General features: G+C 34.9%; 1 protein-coding gene across 5 annotated transcripts in view; it reads right to left on the bottom strand.

Moving 5' to 3' along the window:
- LOC100853162 (uncharacterized) overlaps positions 1–10,719 on the bottom strand; it is a 30,384-nt gene extending 19,665 nt beyond the window's left edge. For 2 of the 5 annotated variants that reach the window (XR_009466199.1, XM_059738397.1), the window contains exons 1-9: positions 10,522–10,719; positions 10,291–10,402; positions 9,766–9,819; positions 8,767–9,436; positions 8,341–8,653; positions 6,514–6,660; positions 6,320–6,408; positions 5,947–6,039; positions 2,178–2,304 (exon numbers count right to left, since the gene is read on the bottom strand). Coding sequence is in view for 2 of the 5 variants with exons in the window: in XM_059738397.1 (XP_059594380.1) it covers positions 2,178–2,304; positions 5,947–6,039; positions 6,320–6,408; positions 6,514–6,660; positions 8,341–8,653; positions 8,767–9,365 (1,368 nt within the window). In the remaining 3 variants the exon portion in view is untranslated. The remainder of the gene's footprint in view (positions 1–2,177; positions 2,305–5,946; positions 6,040–6,319; positions 6,409–6,513; positions 6,661–8,340; positions 8,654–8,766; positions 9,437–9,765; positions 9,820–10,290; positions 10,403–10,521) is intronic. The other 3 variants (XR_009466200.1, XM_059738398.1, XR_009466201.1) reach the window with 2 other exon arrangements.
- Positions 10,720–12,321: the final 1,602 nt, after the last annotated feature.

Raw genomic sequence — 12,321 nt, 5'->3', positions numbered from 1 at the left:
TATATAAAGGATGCCAAACTAAAGTGGCAAATAAGGTATGCCGGAAGTATGCAAGTGAGAAACAAAAAACCAGCTTTTTTTTTTTTTTTTTTTTTTTTTTTTATGGATAAACACAGTAGAGAGTATATTAATTAGAAAGAGGAACCGGGAAAGCAACCCAAGGCATACAAGAAGTATACAGTAGGTGCCAAAAGGCAAAAAAGAGCAAAACAGGAGGAAAAACAAAAACCTCACCCGCCCTTACCTAGAGCCCAACCAATCAAAAAAGTCGATTAAAGATAAAGGGCAAACATCTATATACAACATTGTCTAAGACCATAAACTACATACAAAAGAATACTTCAATCTATGAACTGAAAACTCTTCATTGTCAAATGCTATCCTATTTCTTTCTTTCCACACCGCCCAAAAAAGACATAAAGGAGCCAGCTTCAAAGCTTTTTTGCGCTTCTTGCCCACAAAGGACCCAAACCAACCAAGGAGAGTCTTCCCTTACCGAACAAGGGAGAACCCAAGTCACCCCAAAGAGAGCAAATAATAACTCCCACAAAACTTTAGCCTTCGTGTAGTGAATTAAGATGTGATTAGTAGACTCTTCTTCGGGTAGACAAAAGAAACATCTATTGGCAAGGGACCAACCCCTCCTTTTGAGTTGATCCAAAGTTAAAACTTTCCCCTAAGAGGCTTCCCAAGCAAAAAAAAACCTACTCTTGAAGGAACACAAGGGCTCCAAATTATTTTTCTTGGAAACCGGACTGTACTTCCCGGTTCCTTAGCACTATAAAGAGACTCAACTGTGAAAAACCCATTTTCCATCACCCTATTCTCCAAATCTGCACTAACTCTAATTCCTTGTATTGTCAAGAGCAACTGCTCCACCAAGACTACCTCCCAATCATTGAAAGCCCTAAAAAAATGAGGACTCCAACTCCTCTCCTCAACCGAAGAGTCCCACTCCTCTTTAGAAACCACCAAAGCAAACAAAGAGGGGAAAGAGTTGCACAAAGCCTCACCACCACACCAAGGGTCTAACCAAAATCTGATTCTACTTCCATTACCCACGGAAAACCCAATGTAGTTGCTCAACTGAGAACCTTCCTTTCTAATCTCCTTCCACAACCCCACACCAAAACCCTTTCTACCTTCCCGAGTATACCACCCCCCTTCTTCCACTCCAAACTTCCTACTAATAACTTGATACCAAAGAGCCTCATTTTCTACTATAAAGCGTCAACTCCATTCATCCAAAAGAGCTCTATTAAGAGTAGAGAAACATTTTACCCCCAAACCGCTTTTACTTTTATCCGAGCAAACAACTAGCCGTTTAACAAGATGAATCTTCCTCTCCAAAGCTCCCCCACCCCAAAGTAAATCCCTTTGGATTTGCTCAAGTCTCAATCTAACCGATCTAGGCATACGCAAAATTGACATATAGTAAATAGGCATGTTAGACAAAGTGCTTCGAATGAGAGTGAGTCTCTCTCCTTTAGAAATATATTGTCTTTTCCAAAGTGTTAATCTCCTCCAAAGCCTTTCCTCCATTCCATCCCACACTGCTACTGATTTATGAGGTGCACCCAGAGGTAGCCCTAAATATACAGACAGGAGCTTCCCCACCTTACACCCAAGCTCAAGTGTCAGCACCTTTAGATTCTCCACCCTCCCCACTGGAATGATCTCACTTTTATCCAGAATAATCCTTAAACTAGAAATGAATTCAAACCACATCAACACCCAGCTTAGGTGAGCCAATTGGTCCTCAGAAGCATCATAGAAAATCAACTTTAAAAAGAAGAGCCCACCCATTCTATAAAATCTAATAAAGAGGTTGGGCCTTCCTACCTGTCTCCTAGAACCCTGCAACCTTTTAACCAATAAAACAATCTGTGTGCACCTTAGAAGATAGAGGGTGATTGGATCCAATTTCTAAATTTTAACCACATCATTTGCATTTTCAAATTCATGGCTGTTGAAATAAGAACAAAAAATAACACCTTGTAACAAACATATATGCAGGAATATTGTGTGCAACTATAGTGATTGTACTAATTAAAAATGAATACAATATTTGTTTCTGATAAAAAATAAAATAAAACTACAATGTCAACTATGTAGAGTGCAAGTTCTTCTATTAGTCAGTAGAAAGAAAAATATAAACTATAGGATTGAGCAAAAACCTGCTGCCGCATCTCTTCCACTGAAAGTAAACCAAGTAAGCCTCGATCTCTACAGGCTTGGTGAAGCTCTGCTTCTGAAAGGGACTCCACGCCCTCTGCTTGAATCATCCTATCATCATTCTTGATCCTGAAAAAACCAAATAATTCAATGTTTTATTATGGGCAAATTCAAAACAATCATCTAAAAAACCTACAGATTCCTTACTTCTTTTCAAGAAAGAAAGAAAGGGAACATAAACTTTTCTCGCATCCTTCAGCAGACAAAAGGCAACAAAATTCTTCAAGATGGTTAAAAAATCCCAACTTAAATGTGACTATTTCATCGAGGATGAGAGGGAGGAGCTTCAAGGTAGTTGGTTTCCTAATTTTTTAGGAGGTTTTTCATGGATTGGAAGTTGGCTTTGGTGGAGAACTTACCAGAGCTGGTGGACACTATTATCATGGATGCTGGAGTTGCACATAAGTTGGTATTGAGGATGTCAAAGATAAGGAAGTTTTGGGTCAAGTCCTATTTAAGCCTCTGATGTTACATGAGTCATGAATCTTCCTTGCTAAAGAAATTTGGATTCCAAGGGCACCCGGCAAGGTCAGTTTTTTTGGGTGGGAGGTGGCATGGGAAAAAGTTCTTACAATTGACCAACTTATGAAGAAGGTTAGAGTATGGTTAATTGGTGTTGCTTGCATAAACAAGATGAAGAATCAGTAGAGGGCATACCCATACCCATTCTAGAAGTGTTTCTACTTGCTGGGCTTTAGTATTTCCTGGTTTGGCATGTTATGGATTATTCCTCATTCAAAAAGAGAAGAGTTCTCATGTGCCATGGTTGTTTGGCTGGAGATGATCGCAAGTAGGTTTGAAGTTCAACCCCTTAATGTTAGTTTTGGAAATTTGGAGAGAGTACAAGAAGAAAAATTTTTGAAGGAGTGAAGAGGTTGATTGTTGGTGTAAAATATTTGCTTTTAAAGTCCTTGTTTCTTTGGTCTGGTAGCAAGATGGAATTTACTAACTTCTCTATACTGGAGTTTGTAAATAGCTAGGGACAAGTTAACAAAGAATTTTTTCTTCTCTCTTTTCTTTTAGACCTTTGCAAACCATGCATACCTTCTGTGTACTTGGGTTGTGTCTGCTTTTTTGTTAGGCACTCTTATTATTTTAATATTTATTTAATTTTCCTATTAAAAGAAAATAAAAATGAGACCATTAGAAAGCAATAATCCAAAAATTCACAAGTTATTCACCTATCCAAAATGAGGTGTTCCCCTAAGCCCCAATATGAGAACCAGTAATGAAAACAGTTGAGTGAGTTTAGAAGTAATAAAAGCCAAAGCTGACACTTACAAGAATCACCCAAGCTTACAAAAGAAACAACCAACTGGAAAAGGAGAATAAATGCACCCTTGATGCCCAATTTCCATCCTAATTCCTTGAACCAGAAATAACCATATAATATGATACAACTCCTTAAAACCTCTATGAAGGTGCCATGATGCATTCAATTAGTTGGAGCCTCTTGTCGGCCCAAAATATGTCATATTAGAAAAATGAATTTTGAAATGCAATCCAATAGAAACTCCTTCACTTAGGAGATCTGCTTTCTTAGCAAATTTGTATGATCAGAACATCTCTAGCCCCCACCTGACTGAAGTGAACAAGAATTTTCTGCTAGAAATCAGCGCAATTCCTTAATTATAGGGGTATGATTGATTGTTATTCTGTTACCATATATCTTCATAATAATTAGTTGTTAAATTAGTGAACTATTATTCATTATAGGACAGTTGTATTATAGATAGAAATGGTTGTAGAATCTTGGCCTGATTTGGTAACAACTCTATATATTGTATACTGTTAGCCCAAGGGTTCTCCTAATCATGTTTTGATGAACCATGGTTAAGTTACTAATTGATTTGAATTATAAAGAATTTTAGGTGTTAATATGGAAATTCATCAAATGACCTAATAGATGCAAGATCAAAACTTTTGGAAGACATTTAATCATAAAAAACATATGTAAGATAAATGCATGGATACACTTGGAATTTACACATCATTCCATGCATCTTTGAAAAACTCGGTTATGCTTTAAAGTTACATTTCCATCAAAATCCGAGATCTATCAAATGAACCTTAGGCAAAACATTTCAAAATTGACATATAATTTTACCTAAAGACTTTGCCTTAAGTACTAGAAGCAAAAAGACCAGAAAAAGATAGGTTTTCGGGCCACAAATGGTGAACCGGTCGAGGCACTGGCCAATCCAACTCAACTGGCTAGGGTACCGGTCGACCGGTTTTCCCCTTCCTGGTCGAGGTCCGATCGAGAGGTGCAAAAAACACTCTCTCTCTTCCAATAACCTTTCTTTCCCTGTCGAGGGATTTGCCTTCCCGATCGAGGGTAACGATCACCTACCAAACATTAAATGTTCCAACAGCTAGTATACCGATCGACCCCCAGCTCGACCGATCGAGACTGCTTTTTGATTCTTTTTGGTTCCCGAGGTTAGAAACCTATAAATAGAGAGCTCCACTTCATTTATGAGCAAGAGAACACCTGTATTTATTTGTTTACCCACTTGTTCTTGCCTTAAAAGCTCTCATTCTTTTCTTGGTGCATTAAATCTCCATTTGCATACTCTTTAGTGTACCTTTATGATTCATCCTAACCTTGAGTTGTATTTGAGCTATTGTTGAGCTAGGTTGAGAGATTCATACTTGTTAATTGAGTGTTAAAGCCTTCAAGTGAGTTAAAACTTGAAGAGATTGTGTAAGAACCCATTGGAGCCGGAATCCAAGTGTAAAGGTGATTAGAAGCTTGGTTGAAACTTCAAGTTAGTGGAACCCTCAATCGATTAGGAGCTTGAGGAGAGTGGGACGTAGACAAGGAAATGTCGAACCACTATAAAATCTGAGTTTGATTTCTCTAACCTTGTCTCTTTATATTTGCTTCTCTTGTGCTTAAATTTGTTGTGTTTAAAAAGAATTTTTTAAAAACTCAATTCACCCCCCCTCTTGGGTGTCTTTCTCTTTTAAGATTAGCCTTTATTTTCTCATATACAATTCTTATTCAAAGAATATATTGCGGGATTTGTTCTGACTAACATGGTATTAGAGACTTGTTTGACGGGAGGTTATGTGTTCGAACCTCACCGCATGTTTATTTCCCCACTTTGTTAAGTCCACATGTAAGCTCAAAACGAGGCTACCCATTAGGGAGGGTGTTGGAGTGTACATATACATTGTAGGCTCACATTAAGGCTTTTAGGAAAATTAATTGTCTAAAATTCTCTTCGTCAAGTGAGCATATCTCCAAAAAGGCCCCACATAACACCTCATATCTTTCAAAAGAGCTAAAATAGTCAAATTCTATGGAAAAATCATTTGACTGATCCCAAAAAAAACTATTATTCTCTTTTGATAGTTAAAAAATAAAATATGAGTACAGAGAAGGAAGAGATATCCTTCACGGTCCTGTGATCTCTGGAAACACCTCATACAATCATTTCTCTGGGACTGCCAAAATCCATCAAAGGTGAACTTTAGCACACCCAAAGGAGGTTGCTTCCAATCCTGCTGCAAATCCAGCCTCCTACAACTATTACAGAGAACCTTCTATGAAAATCTGCAACCACCCCCCACCACCACAAAAACTAATTTGAAGGAGACAAGCCAAGGATATTAAAGAAGCAAGAAATAATATACTGCATATATCGATTACTTGAGAAACAGTAAAGCAAACATTTTACTTGGAGTGGAAAAGATATAACATACCATTGAAGTCTTTTCCGAAGCATATAACGTAAATACGCATCAGTTCCATATGGGCTGATACCCATATACTTGCACATATTTACCAACCGAGGCCTGTATTTAACAACCCAAGTAGGTAGTTTTTTTCAAAAAGAGAAAACAAAAAGAAAAAAAAATATATATATATTGTGGGGGAAGAGGAGGAAGAAGAAGAAGAAAGGAATTAGGTCACTTGGTGAGCAAGATAGCCACAAAACTACATGATGAAAATAAATTGCAAATAGTGAAGCAGTAAAAGCAACATCAACCTTTCTTTCAGGTAAGCAGATAAAAGAATGGAATGCTGTAAAGGGGTTAAACCCAAATGCACAGGATGAGTAAAAGCAACACAAACCTGCTGATATTATCCAGAGTAAGCTCATCATTGAACAACTTGGCAAAGCCTAAAATTTCATCATTAGAAACGCCAGCACCCGTTCTAACCTGTTTGAATGGCTAATAAATATCAAACTGTAGAGAATCCTAAACAAGGGGAATAATGAAACACAAGATAGTTCTTTCTTGTTAGGAATAAGAAAAATTACATACCTTGTTCATAAATTGATCAAGATCTTCTGCTGTTTTCTTAATTTCACCACTGTGTGAGTTCTGAACTTCCTTTGCCATTTCTTTTACCGTATCCTGAAGAAACTTGGCATATTCTATTCTTGCATTTAGCTTCCTTTTCAGTGCTTCCTACACATTGAGCATCTGAATTAAGTACCAAAAACTCTGCTTGAGAAATATGACTCTGCAAAAGAGAATTCTGCTAAACGATGTTTCCCACTTAACTTTAACAGAACCTTCCAATTATGAAAAAGTGAATTGTGCTAAAAGACGTTGCACAAAAGAGATTTGACTCATAACCGATAGACTAAACAAAAAATGGATCACAGAATTATAGAAACATTCCAAAAGCATAATTGTTTTAACTCTATTAAGACCATAAGCTTTCAGCATATAAAAAATTCAAGCTTTGATCTCCCAATTGTAATCGGTGGTCACTACTTAAAAACAGCATTCCAAAAGGACTTTTGAAATTTAACCATCCTACTCTAGTTCCATGTATGATACCCTCTTTGATCTCCCTTGAATAATCAATGATTGACCAAATAACAAAAGCAGACACTTTTTGGTATATCTAACAACCTGTCACTTCTAGCAGCTTTACTAGAGTTACATTCAGATACTGCATTCTGGTCCTATCCATCCTAAAACCTCATTATAAAGCTGCCCTTCACAGTTCTAACTTATAATCAAACCCTATTCCGGTTCATCAACTAGTAAACCATCTGGATATGCCTGCTAAGTTCATTGATAATTAATGAAAAAAGATACGAGGCTCAGTCCCAAACATTGATATAATCCTACCATAATTTGGAGTTGGCTTGTCACTGTCAATTAATCAAACCAACTATGTCTCCATCACATGTGCCCTTGATCATGTACATATGTAAGTTAAAAGGTCCAATCACTTTAGAGGCAACCCACCACAATATCTCTTTAGAGGCTCAATCCACTTATTTCTAAGTCAATTAAAATCATGTAAGGTCCATTTTTCTTCTTATTTCTGAGCATTTCCATAAACCAAGTAACTAGCTTCGATGCTAATCTCCTTAGATAAAAACCAAATTGGTTTTCTGATCCACTTGTCTCATGCCTTAGGCTTTCCTTGACTATTCTCTCCGTATCTTCATACCACCACTCAATAGTTATGCTCCACATTTCTTGCAAATTTGAACAGCTAATTTGCTATTATATGTACCAGAATGTTTTTTTTTTCTCCACCTGTTTGGCTCTGAAAAATAAGTCAGTCAATCACACAACCCCGTTAAACATTTCCAAAGCTTAATAGAAAAAATCTTGTGATAATTTACAAAAGGAAGGCAATAATTCCTATATGAAATCATAAATTTCTTAACAAATCTGAATCTTCTAAATACATTGACAACTTTGAAAAAGCTAGAAATCTAATTATAATTTATTTCTCACTTAAAAGAATTTATTATCAAAAACAAGGAAAGTAAGTTTCAACTACTCCAAAAGATAATTGAATATGCTGCAGGTAAATAAAGGGAGAAATAATTTATATTCCCAAACTCTATAGAACTTAGGGGGTTAGAAACCCCTCCAAAGGAAACCAGTTGCTCACTTAGCTAATTGCGGAAACCAAAAGAAAGGACATCTCAAATCTCTAGCAACATCAATATTTTGGCGAAGCCATCTATTGAACTTTCACAAATATCTTTCCAATATGGAAATCTATGAGATCACATTAGCTAAATCCCCCTCTGCGAGATTAGAGAGGCAAAATTTAATCTTACACAACTAACTGACTATACTTACAAAAGGGAACATGACTATCACAAGTATTACCTGTTCTTTCATCTTGTCCTGGAAGGTTGATGGCAACATGTTTGGAAACAATTTCAGGAATACTGGCAGCAAAAACTCCATGAATGGAACTATAATAAAAACTGCAAAAGGAACTAGCCTGAAAATATCAGCTGTAGTTCGCGTAAGTTGTTGCCTCTCCCTCCTAGAAAGACTCTTCCCACCAGCAAGTTTCAACAATAACCTCAAGCTTATCCTAACATCAGCCCAGAGTAGTTTTGTGCCCAGCCAATAGTGTTGCATTGTAGATTTAAATTCATCTTTCCAATGGCTAAGCTTCTTAGCCCAGTCCTCCCTGAATGAAAGAACAGAATATAAAGAATGTTACAGAGGAGTTTCTTTATTCCAACATAACAAGATGACAACGTTAAAAATAGAAAGGAAAAAAGGCACAAAAACAAACTTAACCTGCTCATAGAAGCAACAGCTCTTAAAGCAGGACCAATCCCCAAAAGCATAGCCCATACTCTCTTTATTACATATTTAACACCCATTTGGGATTCTTGCAACTGCTTAGCTTTTGCTTTGGCTTTCACTGTACTTAAACCTTCAACAGCTTGGTCACATTCCTCCGGTGAGGCTTCCTTTTTTGGTTTAGCAACCTGTTCTTCATTTTCATTATTACCACCATCCAATTTTGGTTGTCCTGCCGTCAATGTGGAAACATAGTGTATATATTGTGACACGCACCCAGTTCCCGGAAGCGAAATAAAATCCGTTCTTCTAATTCCACAGCCCAGAGTTGAAATCCCACAAATGTTATGCCTAAGGAGTCCTAAAGATGAAAAGCTTGATAATTCCTCTTTGGATAAAGAAAGAAAATACCCTTTCCTTCTTGGATCAGTATTTGATTGTGGGACGCTAGTAGCCCAGATGAAACCCCGTGATTCATTAGGCTGAGATGATGCCCCATGCTCAAAACTTGAAAAACCTCTAACTGAGCAAGTGGGAAAATTCAGAGAATTGAAGAGATACCTCTTCCTTTGCAATATTGCTCTTGAAGCCATTGTAAAAATTTTCTCCTCCTGTAAGGACAGCTACAATGACATGTCTCAAGCAGACACTTAACCTAGCCAATCTGCACATGATGATAGGATCTCTCATCAAACCAAGCTACAGGAAATAATAAAAACTACCCAAAGCTATGATAATGACATGTTCCCACCATTCATCTTTTCATCCAAAAGCATATGCTTGGAAAAATCTAACTGTAACTATCATATGCAATTAGTTTCTAATGTTTCTTTTAAAACCATTTACTGAAAACAAACAAAAGATTGCCAGAAAGATAATAGTGGCATCTGAGTCTATACCCATATAAATATTTTTTTGCCATTTAAATCATAAATCCAACAGTTTCTATTTTGAAACTGCCCCAACAAACACATAGGACATGTTTGAACTCACCGCCTAGAAATTGCATTCCTCGATTTTGTTTTATCTGTATCATAAATGATGTCACTGCAAAAATTGGCCACGATCGTTACAATTCACCAACAATAACAAAATACAAAATGGTTAGTGTCATTACATGAAATACAAAAACTAATCCCACACTAGCGACCATTATTACTGCATCCTGCTCTAGATTATGTGTTTCTACCTTTCAGTGCTATATATAATATGATGATCACCATCCACTAGAATGGAAATATTCATATACGCCCGCTTGTTTTCTCTCCTTCTTTCTTTACCCCAGGTTTGTTTCGCAGCAAAAAATTATTAAAACAAAAGTAAACTGCTCAAGATTGCCTCAAGATATGGACCCATTCTTTATCATATTTCCTTTCTTTCCCTCTTTGTTTCCAAGAACAAAACATAGCATGACTACACCAGAAATACAGATTGAAGGACCCTCCATTTGGTTGCAAAGAAAATCAAGAAACCAGAAATGAAAAGAAAAAAATAACCGATACCCATGATTTATATTACCAGAGTCTAAATTCCCAGAACATGAAAGCCCAATTTCCCAATCAGATGGTCGCATACCCATTTCAGCTAAGGAACATGTTCTAATTATTATTATTCATTTCCCCGCATTTTCCTGTAAACCAAACATAAATCCACAAACATTCAGAACAAAAACTTTAATTATCAACAGAAAAAAACAAAAAAAGGGCAAGTAATGAGGAAAAAGCAAATGTTAAAATTTAAAACAATCACCTCAGAAGTGAGTATCCATTTGTTGAAGACAAAGAGAAAAGGCGAGGAAGATGACAATTATAGAATCAGCGATGAAATATACGAATAGAGAGAGAGAGAGAGAGACAGATAAAGAGCGGAGCGGGAGGAGGTTGGAATGGCCGAGTCGTCGCACTAACAGAAGGCTGAATCAGACAGCACGATCAGAAGATCCTGTGTCTTTCCTTACACTATTATTATCATTATAATATTATAATATTTTTATTATTTTTATATTATAATAATTATTTATTTTTCTATTCTATTTACAGAAATTTCATTTTTTTTTTAGTTTAATTTTATTATTCATTTTTGCTTAAAATTATATTTGAGTTGGAAAACAAATAATCTACCATTAGACTAATTGCTATACTTTTTCCAAATAGGTTATGTTTAATTGTTGGAAAGTTAAAAAAAAAAAAAAGATTGTTAAAAATAATTTTTAACATGTTTGGTTTTATTATAAAAATATATATATATAAAAAGGTCTAATATAATTAAAATTTGTAACAAACTTTTATATTTTAGATTATTTAATTTTTATTTAAATGACTTAAATAAGTTAAATTAGTTTAAAATAACATATAAAATTCATTTATTAATATTAAATCTATTTTTTATTTTTTTCATTTTTCATTTCTTTTTACTTTTTCTCTATTTTCTTTTTTACTTATTAATATTAATCTTTATTTTTTATTAAATCTATAACATATTAAATTTTATCACTTTTCATGTAAATTTTCATATGTTCATATAAAATAACATATGAAATTTGAAAGAGAATAAAAAGAAAAATCATATAAATAGAAGATTGGATAAATAATACTGGTGTAAATAATTTTGTTTTAAAAACTAATTCCAAGTGTTTCCAACCAACTATAGGAATATTAAGATGAATTTACTATTACAATTCAACTCGAGGCAATATTTTATTAATCAATCATAATTATGACAAAAAAATAAAATAATGTGAAAAACATTTATGACGTGAAAAACCACCGTCTTTTTCAATTAGACTAAACAATCCATGAAGATGATGAAATAATGGAAAGTGAGATTTCAACGAATCAGACTTTCTCATGGTCAAAAGAAAAAGCGAGATTTGAATGAATCATGAACTTTTTTATAGTCACTTCAAGATAATTTATAATTAATCTCCCTCGTTACTCAATCTTTTCATTTGAGATCTTCATATAGGTAACTTCTCTTAAGATTAGAATACCTCAATCATATTTTTTTAAAGTGACAATAAATCAATACAAAAAGTTAAAGTACAATAACATTTATAGTGGTTCACTTTTAATGTGAGAGTTACGTCCAATTATAGTTGCTATAGATTTTCGCTATGATAAAAAAAAATTACAAAAAAATTCCAAAATGCCTCATTTTCTAGGTTTTTCTTTGTGTATTTTCCATCTCTTTTAATATCATATATATATATATATATATATATATCAAGTTGGTCACCCTAAACATAATATAAATAAGGTAATCAGCATGTGTAAAAACCTTAAAATACACTTACTATTAGGATAATAATTAGGCTTCACACATCTTAACAATCTCTCACTTGGAGACTAATCCATCATCAAATGTCTTTACCTATAGTGGCTACAACTTTTCAATCATTAGCTGAGAAGTTCAATTAAAGTTGCGCACTACTTTAGTTTATCAATCGTAACGGTCTTTGTCAACATGTCAACTAGATTCTAATTTTCCTGAATCTTCTTGAGTGTTAAAACTTCATCTTTCAACGATGATCTTATGAAGTAATACTAAACC

This window comes from Vitis vinifera, chromosome 7, assembly GCF_030704535.1.
Source record: "Vitis vinifera cultivar Pinot Noir 40024 chromosome 7, ASM3070453v1".
NCBI lineage: Eukaryota > Viridiplantae > Streptophyta > Magnoliopsida > Vitales > Vitaceae > Vitis > Vitis vinifera.
This window is presented reverse-complemented; position numbering and strand designations above follow the sequence as displayed.